We start from the raw sequence: 18,391 nt of genomic DNA, 5'->3' as shown, positions 1-18,391 counted from the left end.
GACCAGGACGCGAAAAGGTATTCACTTGAGTTGCTTTGGCAAGAAACGGATTAAGAAGTGAGCAAAAAGTGATCCGAGTTGAGCCCCTGAAGACCGCCTTTTATACCATGGACCGACAACTCCAACGCTAGTGCAAAGCTCCCTGGTGGCTGAACCTTCCATCTAATCCCCAAACCCAATACTCCCAACATGTTTATGTACATCCTACCGCAAAGACTCGTTGTTTACAGGAACCATCTCGTAGTCGCCAGCTCCGTCACGGCCTCTCCCCCGACCTCTGCCACGCGAGAACCCCTGCTCTTCGTCACCACCGCCGTCGCCGCGACCTGCATTACTATTTCCACCGGCTGCCGATGTCGAACCACCGCCGCCAAACGATATTGGTTGCAGCTGCCGGTAGCGACAGCCCCAAGTGGCCAGCGCAACCGACACGGTGCTGGCGAGACCCATCGAGAGCCACCACGCCGTGTTGCGCGGAAGCTGCCCGGAGTAGAGCGTTACGACGACCAGGTGGATGGCGTGGAGCGTCAGGGCAAAGTCAAGCACGAGCTTGGAGCGACCGATAAGCACCACGATAGCAGCAGCCCTGTCCATCCGAAGTCAGTATGCAAGGGGAATAGGCCCACAAAGTAGGAAACGTACATAAACAATCCTCCATCTAGCACCCAGATAAAACCCATCAGCCACCCCTGAGTTGTGTCACCGCGCACGGCGTCCCAGCCGAACACAAGGTCCATGCTAAACTTCTGCCCCGCGACCAGCACGGTAAACAGCATAAGCAGCAGCGCTGCGCCATAGTAGAGACCTTGTAGTGCGGCGATCTGACTGAGGATCTTGAGTGGTGGGAGTTCCGAGATGGCACCCGGTCGGGGCGGCCGTCGCCGACGCGCCATCGGGCGGGATCGGTTGGGATAGCTTTGGGAAGGATCTGGAAGCGGTCGCGTGTGGCTGCCGCTTTCGAATATGTGGCCGGGCAACCAAGTCGCCGGCTATGTAAATCTGCCGTTGCCGGTAGCTGCTTAGCTGCTTAGGTCCAGGGCGTGAACGATGCCTTGGTCGCTTTCCGAGAAGTCGGGCGGCTCGCCTGCAGCGCAAGTATCGGATATGAAGGTCAAGTCGTCGGACAAGAAAAATGACCAGCTAGTTCCGGTCGCTGGTTGGATTGTGTTGTCTTTGTAGACGCGACAAGTTTTCCTATCTTCGCTGTCGAACATTGAGGATGGGGAGTTGGGTTGGCTGGGAGTTACGACGGCTGGCGTAATGTCCCTGTAATTACGTAATCTCGCAGCACGGAGGCAGCCTCGCCTAAACCCGCTTGGGAACCCCAGCCAGCTCCCCACCACCTTTTGCATGTGCCATTTCGTTGATGCGGAACATCCCGGCATTGGATCCACCGACAAGCTCAAGAATCCAGGACCTGATGCTCAACAACATTGAAAGACGATAGTTTCAACTCTCAGCTCACAGTCCACACTCCCAACACCGAGGGAACCATACCATCGAATCAACCAACCTGAATCTTTTCCAGCCGATTCCTCGCTACCAAACAGAACCGAACCGAACCAACCCCGCTCAACCATCACCGGTCAAACTGACGACAACGACGACCAAGACCACCACCACCACCTGCACCGGATCGCCAACGATATCCACCCATATAGGCACAAAAGAATGGGCCTCCTCTCTGGTTTAGGTCTTACCTCGCCGTCTCCTGAAGAGAAGCGCGCGAGTGAGGTGCGCTCGGGTGCGGTAGCGCCGACCCGTGCCGAGCGCCAGCGGTGCTGGGACGCCCGCGACGCCTTCTACGCCTGCCTCGACGCGAACGGAATCGTGGATGCAATCAAGGAGGACAAGAAGGTGGCATCTGTGTGCAAGAGCGAGAATGCGCGGTTTGAGTCCGACTGCGCGGCGCAATGGGTCAGTGGTTTCCGAGCCAAAGAGAAATGATTTTATTCCCAACCCCTCCCCTCATGGAAAGGAGACGCTGACAGACGGTGTCGTTGGCAGGTCACATATTTCAAAAAGTGGAGAGTACAGGACATCCAAAAGAAGGCAAAGTTGAAGGAGCTCGAGGCGCAAGGGGCCAACAAGATGGAGGTGCACACAGACTTCACGCCGAGGAGTTGATGCATTGACTCGCCATGAAATTGTACAATACGATGTATACTACTTGCCCGTTCTACTTTTGTTGATGCAAGATCACGTCTCTGTCCGGCCTTTGCTGCCTTCTGATGAATCCCGGCGTTGGCCATGATGACCCTCGGGTTTACCGGCCGTATTTGATTCTTGCCGACACCTGAGAACCAGAATACAAGAAGCCGTCAGATTTGCAGCCCGCAAGGTACCTACCTAGCAGCAGTGATGACATGCTAGTGCAGAAGATCCCGCGGCCAAAGGGTTCTGTTCTCGTAAATCCACCTTCTCATTGAGCCTTGAATTTTGTCTAATTCTAGAGAGTACTAGCAGCTGTAACAACACCCCGGCCGGCTATGAGCAATTATAAGAGACAGAATCCCTGGATCCAAACGGCATAAAAACAGTAATATGGACATAGTGATAGGAAAGACAAAAAGAAAAGGAAAAGAAGGCTTGATCGAATGAAAAACAAAGGAAACATGAATGTTGTGTGTGTGAATGCTGCTTGATGCGGTGTGGTATCATGTTGTGGCGAGGAAATGGCAGACGCAGACAAGGGGAATCAAAGTTGTTCGTACACGAGCCACCGCACCTCTTCCTCCCCCTCGTTCCTCTTTCCTCCTCTTCCAGACCGGGCCTGGGCCCTGATCAGGTTTGGGCTCATGCCTCTTGGATGTCACCAAGATTTCCGACATGGCGATAGATCCTGCAGAAATCGGCCTGGGAGCAGTTCCCTCGACACCAATGACGGACGACTCGCTGGACCAGGTTCCAAAGCGGCCGGTGTACCATTGCCGCATTATGAAACGTTCGGGGCACGGGGTGGCGGCACGTTCGGGAGCGGAGGCAAAGCCTTGTCGAGGCTGTCGCGGCTTATTTGCGGTCTGATGTGGAGCGACTTCTGAGATCCGCTGCGACTCCTCATGCCCCCGTTGCTGCCGCTACTGCCCGTACCGACACCATAGCCGCTGTCTGCGCTCTCGCATTTCTGCTGTCCGGTATACCCATAGCCCGTCTTCGGCGGGGTCGGGGGTGCGTAGGCCGGGCTGTTGCTGCGAGAACCCAGAATCGGGTTGGCGAAACCTGGCTCTTTCTCTCGTCCGTCCTTGGCAGGTGTCAGCGGGCGTCCGTCGCTTTCTGTCAGCAAGCTGCTAACACGACTGCTCCGGCTGCGGTCGCCAGTCGAGGTGCCTTCGGCAGCCTCTTCCACGACGGGCAGAACGGTCGCCTCTCGCCGCTCAACGGATGGAGCAGTCAGGCCAAGCCCAGGCTTGCCTCCAACAGGGCCGCTGGACGTAGTAGAAGTGGCCATCGTCTTCGGTGTCCGTTCGGGGACGGCGTCATCGCCGCCCGGGAAGTCCCCCTTCGATGACAACTGCTCGATCAACCTTGGCGGTTGGGACGAAGAGCAGGGCGGAGGTGGAGGCTGATAGTTCGGCACGGGTGGGATTGCAGCGGCGGCGACCTCGGCCGCGCGCGCAGCATCTTCTTCCTGGGCCAGGCGATGGGCCTCCTCCTGGGACATCGTGACCTTGGAGATAAAATTGATAAATCTTTCGCCGTATTCCTGTGGCGGCAGCGCGGAGATTTGGCTGCGATCGCTCGAAAGGCCTTTCCAGAAGTGCTCTATCTTCTTGATGATGCCGTACTAAATAAACAGAAAGTCAGCTTCAACTGCTTCGCCAGGTTGTTAGGGGAGAAATGGTAGATCAAACATACGTGCGTGAGGCAGTCGATCACCCCGAGATAGTAGATTTCATCCGCAGGAGTATTGTCTTTATGTGTTGCCCGGAATCCGCCGTCGTCTTGGTTGAAGATGAACCCTGATCGGCTCTGGCCCTCCTCGAGCTCGTCCGGCATCCTGCTGCTCGTTTCCCCCATGGGCACTGGCTTCTCGGACTGGATCATTTGCCGAAGCTCCCTCGCCTTGCGCTGGTTCTCCAGCTTGGATGGGGTGCGCATGAGGACGGAATGAGGATCGAAATCATCCGGCGCGTTGCTCCCGCCGGGGTTAAAGACGCGTAGGGTCTTGTCCCTGAGATTTTCCTCGTTGCCCTTCTCAAGATCGTGGATGCCTATCAGCAAAGAGTAATCCATAATTTGCAGTCTCTGCAACAGCCGCACGTCCTTCTGCAACTGCTCGAGGAACAGTTGTTTCTTCTGCATGCCGAGCTCGAGGTGTCGCTTTCGTCGGAGCCAGTTCAAGTCCTTCAGCGTGGCCCTGGGATTGTTCTCCAGATCATCCTCCTTGTAGTCCCGGCCAACAGTAGAGCCCTTGAGGTCGAAGGTCTGGTGAATGTCGCGGTGCGGGGGGAATAGGTTGTTCATGACAACAAAGTGAATCTTCCTGCCGTAGGGCATCTTGACCCGGTGGAGGCCGTAGAACTGCGACAGCAGCGTGTTGGGATTCTCCTTGACATGCTGGTAGTAGTCCTTCAGGATCTTGCGGAGAAACCTATGCTCGGCGTGGTGGATGGTCTTGATGATGTACTTGTAGTCCCGAGAGAAATAGAAGAAGCTCCCGCTCTTTCCCGGAGATCCAAGCTCCGACAAGATGTATTTGCCCGTCAGAGACATGAGGTAGTCTGCAGGGTCCAGGCGGAAAAGCGCGCGGAGGTGGCGGAACACCCAAGGGGCGTAGTCCTTGAACTTGAAGTCGTACTTGGCCGAAGGCACCAACTCGTTCCCGGCGATGTCGAAGGTCGACTTCTGCTTCACCTCAAAGTCGGCGTCGGTCAAGGGTCGGTCGAGCTTGGCATTGGTCCGTGAGACGGAGACGCGGATGCCTGTCAGCATGTTGTATGCCGTCACCCAGTTGGCATGCGACTCATCGACCTTGGTGCCAACCAACACCCTGTCGTCATCCTCGATTTCTCTCCTCCGCCTCTTGCTGGCCCGCTTCTGCCTGTACGCCTCTGCCCACCGCTGAGCATCCTCATCCAGGGCAATATCATCGCGCAGCCCCTCCGAGTGCAGCGATCGCGTGTTTCGCCTGCCCAGGTTCAACGATGGCCTGAGAACGCCAGGAGTTGTGATGGTTGGCGAGAACCTGCCACTGGAATACGCCGTGTCGCCTCCCTCTCTGGACAAGCGAGCAGAGTTAACCTTGGGGACTTCCAAAGTATGTCGGTGCTTGATTCCAGGGGTGGGTGGCGGCTGTGACTGGACGGGAAGGCTTGGTTGCTCGTAGATGGGCGGCGATGAGAATCGGTGTGGTGGTTTTTGGTTCGTTTGGCTGGCAGCAGGAGTCGCCGTCTGGGGAGAGAAAGACGCGGTGTTGGCACCGGGGAGCGACGGCTGCGATCCGCTCTCGATTGTCCGGATATCAGTTTTCGACACAGGACGGAGATGCACTTCGATCCCGGAGTGGGCCGACAGCTTGTCTGCGTCGAGTCCGGCTTGGGAGACGCCGCCGCCGGGTGTTCGACACTCCGAGTCATCGCCATTCCCGTTGGCGATTGCGTTCGATACTGTTCGGTCCACCAACGTCACCGGGTTGCTGGCAGCCACAGCTCCCTTCAAGTCATGGCTTGCGCCTCGAGGGCTCCCATTCGGGGTGGAACTCATGCTCTGCAGACGAGTAAAGTCCTTGGCTACCCGATGGTCCGCCTCTACAGACGACTCGGATGCGGTCGACGAGCTAGTGGAATCGGAGGAGGCTTCGCCAAAACTCTCATTTGACGTGTGTGAATGCGGTTGGCGACCAGGGACAATGTGTTCATCAACCTTGGCTTGCGACAAGCCGTACTCGGCCTCCAGATCGAGATGCACAACGCCCGGGGCGTGCGAGTCGTTTCCCGTGTGCTCGTCTGCCAAAAACGTGGGCATCTCGCGGTCGATGACTAAGGGTCACTAGAGTCCACTTCGAAATCGACGGTGAAGTGGCGGGACACGTCCGAGATCAGGAGCGGCCGATGACACACATGCTTCGGCGCGTCGATGCGAAATGTCGGTGATGGACGGGTCGTCGCGGTGGTGTTGTCGGTCGGGATCGAGGCCGCGCTCGGACGCAAGGGCCCGAGTTGGGTTGTTTCGCGGCGATGTTATGTCGTTGGACTTGGGACTGGCGGCCAGGCTCCGTGACGTGTATCGCCGTAATCCCTGGGAAAGGGTTAAGGGGGGATGTCGTCCCAGAAGTTCCCCCAACAAATGTCGAAGTATTGGTGGGAGGATCGTTTGGGGAACTTGATGCGCGACCGCTGGCAGTGTTCGGTTGGGTGTCGTGATGCAATGAGCGGAAGGGAACACGGCTGGGGAATGCTTTCGTCGAGTACTGTGTCTGGAGAATTGGCGCAGAAAGGGAACAGGAACAGGAACCTCAGAAGCGGAAGTGGAAGTGGACGCTAACGCCGGGTGGCTGTGTGGTGGCCGGGGACTGCGAGCCGGGGGGTCGGGTTGGGTCTTGGCACAAGGCGCGAGGAGCCTAGGAAATTGTGTGGGGCGCCTGGCCAATCGAAGCTGTGCTGCAGGCCAGGGACCGACCCGCCCCATTGCTCAGGCGGGCACTTTTCCCCTCGAGCTGATGCCGTTGCTGGCAAAGCACCGCCGACCTGAACACCAAGACGGCTACAGCAAAGCCCCGAAAGGCAGGAGTTGCCAAATGTGGAAGTGGGTTGCGGGCTTGACACAGCGGAACAGCACACCAGCACAACACCTGCATTCAGGTACGTAACTCGTAAGACGAGCAGCTTTCACACACGCCATTTCTCTTCATGGGCATGTTTGTCCATCTGGGGCTTCCAGGATTTGGCCTGTTGGGTTGCGCAACTCCGGCCAACACGGCGCACCTGCTCCATCCTCCTGACGCTTGGCCCTGGCAGCGACCTTGGCGGCTGCCAGAACGGCTCAGGGATGCCATGATGCAAACTTCATGAAAAAGGGGGTCGGCGGGAGATTCCATGTCCTCAGCGCGTAAGGTTGACGGCTCAGCAGATGAACTTATGTACAAAGTTACCGTGTCTTGAATGAGTCCTTTTCCTTCCCACAGGAGATCACGGCAGTTTTAAATGTTTGTGGTAACTTATTGAGCCAAGAAACGGGATGGGTTTTTTTTGGTCTAACATCCAAGGTTGGGTCATTGTCAGGCGCAGAGCTGCCTGCTTACTGCGTACACAGTATTACTGCTACAGTATGGCCAGGGTCTGCAGAAAGGAGACGGATGCTGCCATCGCTCAACCATACTGCGTAAACATGCCAATCTGCGCATCCAGTAGTTAACTACCCTACACAACACTAGAATGGCACACGGAGAGTTGAGTTCGGGTCACTTTTGTTGGACATCCTCCTGCTCGGACTCAAGTCCACCCCTGAAGACTGGGGATCGGTTCCCGTGTGCCCCACATGCTGGATGCAGAGCTGGTGCCTTCATTTCGGTGTCTCCAGAGAAACGCAAGGGGTCCAATAACGTTGAGCACCCATTGAGTACGGGGTACCGTCCATACCGGCTTTAGTACTATACATAGGTACACCAGAGAGGACTTCGCCCGGAACCAGGTGCCTCCAACCTTTCATCTGATATGCTGGAGTACACTACTTGAAGTCAATGGTAGGAAAATGTGTTGTAAACATTATTGTAAGACCAATAATTTGAAGCCATAGAGCGCGAGTTGAGTTGTAGGGTCCGGTGGCGTCAATGGAGTCGTTCACCATATCTTCCTGCACTCATCGGAGTGCTGTCGCAACCAACAGCCTTAGCTGCATTCCCTGATAATCTACCACGTTCGACTGCCCAATACGTGTGGTGCTGTTTGAAAGCATCGTATTCTTAGCCTTGCTTGCCCACGTCTTCGGACGCATCGATTCATTGCTTTGCCAGAGAGCAACGGCCAAAGTTCAGCACGTCCTCCTCTCGACGATCGCTTCACCAACCGGCCGACCCCCCACAAGCCCGTTATTTTCGCCGCCCAACTGGAATACTTTGTGACCCCTAACCCACGTCTCATGAACACGGCCCCGGAAGGTGTGGCCCTCCCAAGGGGAGCAGCGGTTCTTCCACCGCATGTCCGCCTGTTGCAGCGTCCACACGTCCTCATCATCAAAGATGCACACGTCGGCGTCCATACCCGCGCGCAACCCGCCCTTGCGGTGAGCCAGCCCGACCTGCCGCGCTGTTTCCTGGCTGCACATGCGCACTATGTCGACGATGGTCGGCGCTGCGTCTCCCCTACCTGCTCGCTCTGACGCTGCCGTGTATAGAATGGGTAGTCCGAGTCCCACCGACGAAATCCCGCCCCAGGCCGCGAGGAAATCACCGGGCGATTTTTCCAATCCCACCCCATTCGCCGCAGTCCCTTCGACAGGGTCCGGTTTGAGGAGGTCCACCGCATCGTCATCGTTGTCGTTCTTCGTCGTCGCCACCACCTCCTCGTTAGTCGGCGTCTCCACCCCGATACCCGAGTCCAGGCGAGGAGGTTTTGGTCGCCGGCCATGATGATGAATGCTCTGAAGATGAGGCGGCAGAAGCTTAAGTTCTGGGGTACAGGGAGAGTGGTCCGAGACCACGGTTGTGATGCAACCCTCAATGTCGCAGATCTCCTCCCATAGCCTGTCCTGGTTGGCTTGCGAGCGGATGGGCGGGCAACATTTATGTCTCGTGTCTCCGTCAGGTATGTTGTCCGCGGCAAGGCCGAGGTAGTGAAAACACGTCTCAGCGGTGATGCGGATGCCGTCCTGCCGCGCTTTCCGAAGGAGAGGGATGCACTCGGTTGCTGAGAGGTGTACGATGTGCAGGTGGAGCTGAGGAGCCAGCTTAGCCAGGGACAAAATTTCGGCAATAGCGCACGTCTCCAACACAGGCGGCCGGGAGTTCAGGAACGTGCTGTAGCTGCCAGGCGCCCCTGTTGGCTGCAGTACAGGTTCCGTTCGTTGAACTTCATCATCCGCAGAGGTGCAGGCGGAAGGCAGCATTTCCGCATGGAACATGAGGGTGGTAGGGGCATCCTTGAGCGTCGTCATGGCTAGCGCAACATCCTTGGGTGAGACGGCCGGGAACTCGTCTACCTGGAGGCGAATGAGCGGTCCGTCCAGAGAAGTCATCTCGGAAAGTCATCATGCTTACCCCGGAGTCGATCAGAAAGCCCTTAAATCCACGAACGCCGGCTTCCACCAGAGGCATAAGCTCATGAGCATTCCCAGGGATCACGCCGCCGTAGAAGCCGACATCGACCCAGCACTGGCCCTGGCTGGCAGCAAGCTTCTTGTTAAATGCTGCCACGGTGGTTGTCGGCGGGATCGCGTTCAACGGCATATCGATGACGGTGGTGACGCCGCCGGACGCCGCGGCTTTGGTGCCGGTGTCGAATCCCTCCCATTCTGTGCGGCCCGGCTCGTTCAGGTGAACATGGGCATCGACCAGACCAGGGAGCAGCAGCTTTGGACTGTAGTCCTGGTATTTGGTTTCGGCCGGAAAGGCGTTCCGCGGAAGGACTTCTGTGGTAACTGACAGTATCTTTCCGGTAGCTGGAGAAATAACAATAGTTGCCGGCGTTAAGATGAGAACGTCGTCGGGCAGCGTGATGACTGTCCTCGTCGATGCCAAGACGACAACCCGCCCGTTGGCGGGAGTTTCTTGTCCGGTCATGTTGTCAAGCGAGTTGTCGACTCTGCGTGTGGCCACGGTATGGCCGGGCTCGTTGAACTTGGGAGCAGCAGATGCGAGTCAAAACAACCTTTTGTTCTCGCTAGGTGTCTTGATTAAAGCTCGGTGGATGCAGTAGAAACCTCCAAGCACAAAGGGGACGGAACGAGTTTTTGAGGTAACGGAGTCAGCTATTGACGTTACTGGGAAGGAAGATAAGCCGGGGAGGGAGTTTTAGTTCCAACCCCAAGTCCGGCCGGTGCCGTCCTTGAGGAATACCAGGGACCCAGGATAAGCATAGAATCCCCCTGAGCAGAGCCCGGAGATCTGGAACAACACAGCCGGTGGAAGACAAACGCATCGCAAATTGGGTAGCGAAGCGTGGACCACGTAACCCCTGGATGGAAGCCATGTTGTCCCACCGTGGCGTCCTGCCCGTTCCCATCAGTCCTCCAGATTCTGCCATATCATGCAGATAGTGTACTTTGGGGACCCCAGAAAGAATCCCACCTAGTCATGGGTTTCGGCATGTCAGTTGAACCGAGTTGAGCGCTTGTATGCAGAACAGGACTTTCGAGGGTTGTTCCCGGCCGGGGGGGGGCCTTCGTGAAAGGCAGTGCCGCGAGATAAGAACGACCGATAGCTATCGACGAGGCTTGATTGGCTGACGGTGCAATTTTTGTCTTGGCCTCGGAGTCAACCGCTTTCCGATTCTAGACCCTCAAGGCCAGACCCACCAATCAAACTGCCCGAGGACAGGAATTCTTGCGGACTTGTGACAAGAGCCGGACAACCTCCACCCAGAGTTCACCAGAGTTCAGATGTGTTCGTTGAGGAATCGCAGAACTACCACCTACTGTGGTACTGCTTATGCAGGTACCTAGTCTTTTCGACCAAATTTTGGTGTTTTTGTCGCAATTTCATCACATGAAAAAGGAACCCGGGAAGTTTCCGTATCAACGTCGAAACCCTCACTCGACCCTTTCAGGGTCGCTAATGGTACATGTCGCACTTGCCTTATCACAACCAGCCCCATTGCGTCGTCCAACGTCTCCCTGCATCAACACCAAAACCCTCTGGATGATGCAGTCAAAGTAGAATCATGCTATTGGACAACGTCAAGGCTTATTACCTAAGAAAATTCCTTTTCTTTTCAGGATCCTACGTAGGGACTATCGTGGCCAGCTACCTGACGGAATCAGGTGACCTGGGCACATGACACTAGTCGATGACCGCTCTTCGACGGTCGAAGTGATGTGGCAGCATATGTTAAGACCCCAAGAGTTCAACAGACTGGTCGAGGCGGAGTTTCCAAACAAAATTTATGGAAGATGACCCGGACTAGCTCATCCAAGCACTGTTGTAAGAAAGGTAAGGATAGGCAACGGTTCCCAGTCGCTGCGAACGAAGACCGATCGCCCGAGGCTTCACCTTTCCCCCACCCAAGCGAAAAAGGAAAGTGGAAAGGGAAACGGACAGAAAGTAAACATAGCAAAGAAATGACCAGTACACAGAGGAGAGGAGGGATAAGGAATATAAAGGTATACAGGGAGATGTGTCATCACATAAGAATAGCCGGTGGAAGCATCATTGACTCAGGTGCCTGAAGGTAGGTGTTTTCTGATCTAACATCACACCCGTGCTGGGCGAGTTCTTGATTCGACTTCGTCAATAAGGCACCACGAAATCTATCCGCAGGGTGTTGTACACGACGACCACATCCTGTTTCGGTCGAACAACTAGCCCTGTCCTTCAAAGCCGAGCTGTTTCCTCCGGCTTCTTGACCTCGATCATCAGCTTCCCTGCCCGTTTGTCAGCTCTAGCCTGCTCTGCGGGAACTCGTCTTAGAACATCCAGGGACTTACCGATATTGCCGCCCTGGAAGAGCTGCTTGAACGCCTCGTCCGCTGACGCAATGCCGCCCTTGATGATGGTCTCGCGCCTCTTGAGTTTGCCCTCGGCAACCCACTGCGCCAACTGCGCCAGCGCCGCTTGGTACTCTTTGGCGTAGTCAAAGACAATGAAGCCTTGCATCCTAACAGGATTCCATGTCAACATCCCGGCATGGGCTTAAACGGCTTGAGATGAGCCCCGGCCCGCACTTACTTGATCCGCTGGGAGATGACGTTGAAAAAAGCCCGCTGTAGTCTCGCGTATTAGCTAACATTGCTCCACAAATCGTCTGGGTGACAGGCTTCCTGACCGATGGCCCCGACGGCGCGTTAGAGTTGTATTGCGAGATGCCTCCGCACATGACGAACCGAGCGAAGGTGTTCGCCCGGGCCAGCGCCATCTCGAGCTGCTCGCCGCCCACTATTTGGTCAACCACGGTCAGCCGGTTGCCCCGTCATCGGCTTCTCAAGAAGCACAAGTTGCGAATCCCATTCAGCAGGGCCTCACCATTATCGAAGAAGACGTCAATGTATTTGGGCGTCACCTCCTTGAACTTTTTCTTGAAGTCCCGGTCCTTATAGTTGAGCGCGACGTCGAGACCGAGCTCCTCCTTCAGCCAGCGGCATTTGTCGTCACTGCCGGCAATGCCAATAACACGGGCACCGGCAATCTTTGCGATTTGTGCCGCCACGCTCCCCGTGGCCCCTGCGGCGGCAGATACAACCACCGTCTCGCCGGCCTTGGGTTCACCAATCTTGGTCATGCCGAAAAAGGCTGTCAAGCCTGTTATGCCGAAGACCCCGAGCAGGTCAGTTACCCTGTCGAGCGACAAGCCGGGCATCGGAGGATCGACCAGATTCTCGTTCACAATGCCCACCTCACGGATACCCAGCGTCGCCGTGACGATGTCTCCCGGTCGGGCCTTGGCCGAGCGCGAGGCAAGCACGCGCGAGATAGTCATGGCGCGCATAACCTCGCCGATCTGTACCGGTGGCACGTACGACCGCCGATCGTCCAGCCAGCCGCGCATGGCCGGGTCGAACGACACGTACAGGCTTTCGAGGAGCAGCTGGCCCTCTTTGAGGTCCGCCTCGGTCGGCGCCGGCACCCGACGCAGCTGGAACGTCTTGCCGGGCACGATCCCGCCCGTTGGCCTCTCGGCGAGAACCAGCTGCAGTGACTGGCGAGCCATTGCGTCCAAATGCAGATCGAGGACTAGAGCGTCTGACTGGGAATCCTTCAGGGTTACGATGGTGAAATTCAGCGTAATAAAGCTTTGGCGGGCTGTGCGACGAAAGCTCACGAACAATGGGTGAGCTGTTAGGATATTTGGGAAGTTTTGTTGAGCGAGGTTCGTTCTTTGCAGCCAGCTGTGATGTGAGGTGCCAGCTTACTTGTAGCCGACAGGTGTTGATGGACAGTTATGTTGGCAAATCCAGATATTAGTAATTCACATCTACCCTTGGAAAAGCTGTGAGACTGGATCAGCCAACAGGCTACGGATAACCAGGTCAAGTCCCTTGAATCGGCGTTCTGTACCGTGGGACGTGCTGAATGCATCGGCGACCGGGGTGGATGAGCCGAGGTTGCGGCTCCACCCCGACTGATAGCCTCGGAAATCCCGAGGCTCCGGCCTCCGATACGTAGACATACCCCGGAATATAATGTACAAGGAGGAAGAAAGGTGTCGCACCAAACCACTGCCCAAGTTGAATGTGGTACCACGGCCCGGCGAAGGGAAAATGGGAAAATCCGAGACGAGTCCGTGTTTTAGTGAAGGAAACACTCCCTAAGCAGAAGTCCGCACCATTGAGCTGGATTCGCAATGAAATACCCCTCGCCCCATGACGCCAGACAATGCATATCATCATACACAGTGCATCCCTCTCCAAGATGGTCAAGGAATGCGAAGCCTACTGCCAACTACCAGCCCTGTGGCTTCTTTGCCCCCCTGTCGTCCGCTCGCCATCTCCCACCAGTCCCGAGATCTCATATGATGCCGTTCTGGTACTCGTACATGCTCAGATGAGTGGGAAACCAACGGCGGACTACTTCTTCCGCTGCAATGTTTTGACAGCCATTTCGATCAGACCATCCTTGGCTTCGCTGTCAGGGAACCCGCTGATCGCGTCAATGGCTTTGTTTGCGTAGTCTTCGGCCAGGGCGCGCGTCTGCGCGATGCCGTCACTCTGCATCACCAATTCTCGGGCCTGAACATCGCCGTCAGCGGCTTAGAACTTACAGTGCTTCGGCGAAACTTACCCGAGTGACGTCGCCCTCTTGGGAGAACTTCCTCCCCACGAGTGCGCCGAGCTCCGGGAATGTTTTCCAGGCGAACAGAAGCGGCGCGGTCGCAAGCCCAAGCTCTAGGTCAGCACCGGCAGGCTTGCCGAGCTCTGCCTCGCTACGGGTATAGTCGAGCATGTCGTCGACCAGCTGGAATGCCAACCCTAGATTCTTGCCATAGCTGTAGGCGGCATCCACTGTGTGCGCATCCGCACCGCCTAGCAACGCCGCTGCTCGACAGCTCTTGCTGATCAACGACGCCGTTTTGAGGTATGTCTTTTGAAGGTAGTAGGTGAGCGTATCCTCGGACCACCGCGGGTTTGCCTCGTCACGCGCAGTGTTCTTGAGCTGCATGAACTCGCCTTCAACGAGGTTGGCAATGACGGTAGCCAGGAGCTCGATCACTTCGGCGTGGCGCAAGCGCGCAAGGGCGACAGAAGCCCTCCCGAGGAGGAAGTCGCCGGCCAAGACAGCCATTTTGTTGCCAAACTCGAGGTTGGCCGAGGGAGCGCCCCGTCTTGATACGGAGTGGTCGATGACATCGTCATGGAGAAGCGATGCAGTGTGGATCAGTTCGGTGATCTCTGCCAGCCTCCGCTGCGAGGGGAGGATGTCGATGTCGGAGGAAACCGGTTCGCTCTCGACGTCAGCAGAAGGATTGAAGTCGGAGAGTATGGACAGTGGGGAGATAGATGTGTTGATGGCGGCAGAGGCCTGTATCGTAGCCTGCTGCCGATGTGGTGCTTTCGGACAGAGCGAGGTTGCTCGGGACATGAGCAGGACGATCAGGGGCCGTATGTGCTTTCCCTCGGCTTGTGTGTAGTACTTGGCGGCACGGTCTAGCGATGGGTGGCCAGAGCCGAGAAGTTTCCTGATGTTGCCAGTCAAAAACTTCATCTCCTTGGCCACGATCCGGAGAGGATCGATGCTGGGCATGTCGCGCTTAGTCGCGCGCGAGACGGCATTGGATACAATGTTGCCGGCGACCGAGACGGCGGCCGCCCACGCGGATGATCTGGGCCGGCCAGAGTGGAGGAGCGCTTTCGATGTGTATGGTGGTATCCTGGTGCTGGAAGACGCTGCCCTCAGGCACTCTGAGCATGTCGATGTCCGGAGCCGGGGAAGCCGTGTGGCTGACCTGGCTCCGCGAGCCACGGAACACCCAGTCCCGAGCGGCATTTCCTTGAGCTTTCCTCCTCAAAAGGGGCCAATTGAGTGCCGGTGGTCACTGTTCGGTCGTTTGGCGCATCTGGGCCCGGTCCGCGTGCTGGAGTTTTGGTGTTGCCGGGGGAGATGTGTGTCAGTTCGGTACCCAAGACTCGATTCAGATCTGTATCTTGTCCGGTGGGACCCGAAACGTCCCAATTGCGGACTTTTTTTTTCTCAGAGCCAGGAAGTTGGCAAGGGTTGGTGGGGCTGGAGTTCCAGGTCGGGAACTTGTGGCTGGTGGCGGGGCCGGTCGATTCCATCCCGTCCGAACGGCCCCGTCCAGCCCACTTTGCTTCTTGGCGGCATCTCATCCGTTGGCTCCAACTTACGGTAACGAGCAGACGTTGACGCAGCCTCATAATTCTCATAGCTCCAACTGTCCCGACAAGGGCTGTCTCTATTTGACCTATCCTTGCCCTGTTCGTTCCATACCGGCTGGAAGGCAGCTTTATCCCAGGATTACTGCACACCAAAATGGTGCTTCTGACAGTAACTCCTTCCATTGTGGAAGGGTTACAGAAGTTAGGAGAGGCGAACCATGGACACAATCCAACAACGGGGCTTCGGGAAAGGTCTGATGAGCTACTACTCGAAGATGCGGCCATCGGTAATCCGATTCCTCATTCAAAAATCGTGGATATTTGGAAATCGCTTCAAACCGCCGGCCATAAGGACTACGATTTGGAAGCTCTCCTGAAGGGTTCCATGGTTTACGTCCCGCCGCCTCCCCCAAAGCCTCAGCAGGTGAGATTATTGGTGTCGGGGCATGGACTAGCTCACGCTGCTAATTCCATTTACAGACCGATGAATACAAAGCACTCATGGAACGGCTCCGCCGTGAGCAGGAGCAGCGGGAGTATGAACGCATGAAGAACCCGGCGCCGCCGATGGAAACCTTTTTGCAACGATTTCCCAACAGCGCAGACCTAGCCCAATCATTTGCCGCCGTAAATCGACCGGGCCAAGAATCCGACGTCGGAGATGACGAGGTTACCTACAGCGACGTGCACCGGCAGCTGATGCTGATCCTCAACTTTGTTGCCAGCATCCTCGGGGTTGCCGCAACGCTCTGGGTTCTGGCCCGTTGGTGGAGCACACCCGCTCGGATCTTCTTAACGTTGGGAGGTAGTATTTTGGTTGGAATTGCCGAGGTTGCAGTATACTCTGGATATGTTTGGCACCTCGGCCAGGCAAAGAAGCAGGAGGTGAGAGTGAAAGAAGTCAAGGAGATTGTTGAGACGTGGATGGTTGGAGCAGAGGAGGACGTGCCCTTGGCAAATGTTGACGGGGCGCAGAAAGGAGAGGCTGGACTCCGGAGGCGGCAAAGAGGAGAGAAATGAAGTCGTCAGAGTTCACCGTTGCCGGCATCCAATTCCTGAAGTCATCAGTACCACGGTTGTGTTGTATGTTGTTAATAGTGTTGCCATCGTCTTGAGGCTGCGCCTTAGATGTCTAGTTGGCGCGCCACATTCCAGCGTGATCATCGCCTTATCGATAAGATTGGATGCGCGGACCAAAGGCGACTCCACGTCGAAACGCGACCCCAACTTGAGATGACGCGACACACGCGGCGTTCCAATCAAACATCCTCTCTTGCCCAGTTCGATGCTGGGGTCAACTGCTTCCCAAACACCTCCATCACCGACCCGTTCCAGGTGCTGCGCGATACTCGCCTCAGTCGGCAACTGGTCACGTCTGATGACGCCCAATGTCGACATCAACCGTTTTTAGTCTGTGATCCAAGGCATTTTCCACAGTGATCTCGGCCGTTGCATCTCGGGCACCTTTTTACCCACACCAGTTGTTCAAGATGGCAGGCAATGAATCGCCAATCTCCAAAGGCGCCCCCCTCGTTTTCTCGGTAGCATCTCAGTCTCAAGAACGCAAGCGAAACGTACGCACGTACGGGAAACGCTCAGCCTCCTCGAAGACGCCGCGACATGATACTTCAGAAGTAGGAGATCAGTCGCCTGCCACACCAGAATCACACCAAGACACCCCGCCATCGCACCTGTCTACCGCAACCCAAGAGCAAGACCTTAAGCCCAATCGGGGCTCCATCTTGGCTTACTTCAAGCCTTGCCCACCAAGTTATGGAAGAACCCCAGCTGGCTCCTCGGACTCGATGGACACTCCATCAACACCACCGGAGTCTCCCACCCGGTCGCCGCGGCCGAAGAAGCGCAGGAGACTGACAACGAAGCCGGGAACCCTCGAACCAACACCGCTCATTGATGCCAACATCGACAGCAGCAATGCGCTCACGCTCGGTATCGAGCTGACTGGTGCAAATCTCCAGGAGGAGGTCTGTCCGTCGAGGGATGGGGGTTGCATCGTGGGTCAACCTACTGGTCATGCCGCACAACCAACGGTGCCAGCGCTTAGGGAAGTGCCCGTCAACACCCTTGACCCCACGGACCAAATCACAGCAAGAGGACCCAAACGACGAAGCAAAACATCGGCCAAAGACATGACGCAGACCACGCTTAACCTCTCCATCCACAAAGATACTTGTTTCACAATCTGCGCCGTATGCGACATTCTCTACAACCCCTTGAACGAGAAGGACAGGAAAGAACACAACCGACGCCATGCTGCCGCCGTTCGGAATAAACGCAAGGAGACTTGAGTATGCCTGGTGCAATGTTCGCTGAAGGACCATCGCTCGCCTCTGCAGATCACCATTCTGGTGTCAGAACTCCTTGAGTATGAAGGGGAACTTGTGGGGCACCCTACAATTCCATCATCTTGATGATGCTGTTGCCTTTTGACCACTCCCAACAACTCAACGCCCAGAATTTGCCGTTTCAACCCTTGGTTTGGTATTTTCCCACCATGGGCCGGGAGAATATCCGAGTCTCCAGCTGCTTAGGTTTTGTCAGGACTGCCGATCCCATCTTCCAAGTGAACATGGCGCATCAACGCAGTGGCCAAAGTGATGTCCCGGAGAAGCTCCAACTGAGCAGGTAAATATCATCCTTGGTCCACATTTGCACCTATCCTAGATACTGAAAGTTTTTTTTTTTTTTTTTTTTTTTTTCAGATCCGAGCATGGCTTCCTCCGGACCATTGCATCCTCGGGGAATGACCGGGGCACTCTAGCGATTACACGACCAAGCACAAGACGATTAACCTTGTCCCGGTATCAGGCGAGTTCAACAATCTGACCAAAGATGGTCCTCGCATATACGCGTTCTTCACAGAAATCGGCGGTCATATTCCATCAAAGCTGCCGTATCAAGACCACAACGACATGCTCCAGATCTTGGATCATTTGATGGGCGAGCCCTG

General features: G+C 56.1%; 8 protein-coding genes across 8 annotated transcripts; 3 read left to right on the top strand and 5 right to left on the bottom strand.

Moving 5' to 3' along the window:
• Window positions 1–204: 204 nt before the first annotated feature.
• Window positions 205–893, bottom strand: VTJ83DRAFT_3153 (uncharacterized protein; the record flags this gene model as incomplete). Its single annotated transcript, XM_071009500.1, has 2 exons — window positions 205–586; window positions 643–893. The coding sequence occupies 2 exons, from the start codon at window positions 891–893 to the stop codon at window positions 205–207; spliced, it is 633 nt and encodes a 210-aa protein (XP_070867031.1).
• A 778-nt stretch (window positions 894–1,671) lies between these two features.
• On the top strand, window positions 1,672–2,127 carry VTJ83DRAFT_3152 (uncharacterized protein; the record flags this gene model as incomplete). The annotated part of the gene is made up of 2 exons (XM_071009499.1): window positions 1,672–1,917; window positions 2,008–2,127. The coding sequence occupies 2 exons, from the start codon at window positions 1,672–1,674 to the stop codon at window positions 2,125–2,127; spliced, it is 366 nt and encodes a 121-aa protein (XP_070867030.1).
• An 808-nt stretch (window positions 2,128–2,935) lies between these two features.
• On the bottom strand, window positions 2,936–5,964 carry VTJ83DRAFT_3151 (uncharacterized protein; the record flags this gene model as incomplete). The annotated part of the gene is made up of 2 exons (XM_071009498.1): window positions 2,936–3,784; window positions 3,856–5,964. 2 exons carry the CDS (start codon window positions 5,962–5,964, stop codon window positions 2,936–2,938), a joined length of 2,958 nt encoding a protein of 985 aa, XP_070867029.1.
• Window positions 5,965–7,968: 2,004 nt separating this feature from the next.
• Window positions 7,969–9,715, bottom strand: VTJ83DRAFT_3150 (uncharacterized protein; the record flags this gene model as incomplete). Its single annotated transcript, XM_071009497.1, has 2 exons — window positions 7,969–9,135; window positions 9,194–9,715. The coding sequence occupies 2 exons, from the start codon at window positions 9,713–9,715 to the stop codon at window positions 7,969–7,971; spliced, it is 1,689 nt and encodes a 562-aa protein (XP_070867028.1).
• Window positions 9,716–11,464: 1,749 nt separating this feature from the next.
• On the bottom strand, window positions 11,465–12,797 carry VTJ83DRAFT_3149 (uncharacterized protein; the record flags this gene model as incomplete). Its single annotated transcript, XM_071009495.1, has 5 exons — window positions 11,465–11,514; window positions 11,578–11,747; window positions 11,819–11,853; window positions 11,916–12,025; window positions 12,113–12,797. 5 exons carry the CDS (start codon window positions 12,795–12,797, stop codon window positions 11,465–11,467), a joined length of 1,050 nt encoding a protein of 349 aa, XP_070867027.1.
• Window positions 12,798–13,653: 856 nt separating this feature from the next.
• On the bottom strand, window positions 13,654–15,070 carry VTJ83DRAFT_3148 (uncharacterized protein; the record flags this gene model as incomplete). The annotated part of the gene is made up of 2 exons (XM_071009494.1): window positions 13,654–13,815; window positions 13,868–15,070. The coding sequence occupies 2 exons, from the start codon at window positions 15,068–15,070 to the stop codon at window positions 13,654–13,656; spliced, it is 1,365 nt and encodes a 454-aa protein (XP_070867026.1).
• Window positions 15,071–15,574: 504 nt separating this feature from the next.
• VTJ83DRAFT_3147 (uncharacterized protein) lies at window positions 15,575–16,440 on the top strand (the record flags this gene model as incomplete). The annotated part of the gene is made up of 2 exons (XM_071009493.1): window positions 15,575–15,844; window positions 15,901–16,440. The coding sequence occupies 2 exons, from the start codon at window positions 15,575–15,577 to the stop codon at window positions 16,438–16,440; spliced, it is 810 nt and encodes a 269-aa protein (XP_070867025.1).
• A 470-nt stretch (window positions 16,441–16,910) lies between these two features.
• On the top strand, window positions 16,911–17,729 carry VTJ83DRAFT_3146 (uncharacterized protein; the record flags this gene model as incomplete). Its single annotated transcript, XM_071009492.1, has 1 exon — window positions 16,911–17,729. The coding sequence occupies one exon, from the start codon at window positions 16,911–16,913 to the stop codon at window positions 17,727–17,729; it is 819 nt and encodes a 272-aa protein (XP_070867024.1).
• Between the last annotated feature and the right edge of the window lie 662 nt (window positions 17,730–18,391).

This window comes from Remersonia thermophila, chromosome 3 (genome assembly GCF_042764415.1).
Source record: "Remersonia thermophila strain ATCC 22073 chromosome 3, whole genome shotgun sequence".
Taxonomy (NCBI): Eukaryota; Fungi; Ascomycota; class Sordariomycetes; order Sordariales; family Chaetomiaceae; genus Remersonia; species Remersonia thermophila.
The sequence above is the reverse complement of the archived record's forward strand: the minus strand, read 5'-3'. Positions and strand labels throughout refer to the sequence as shown.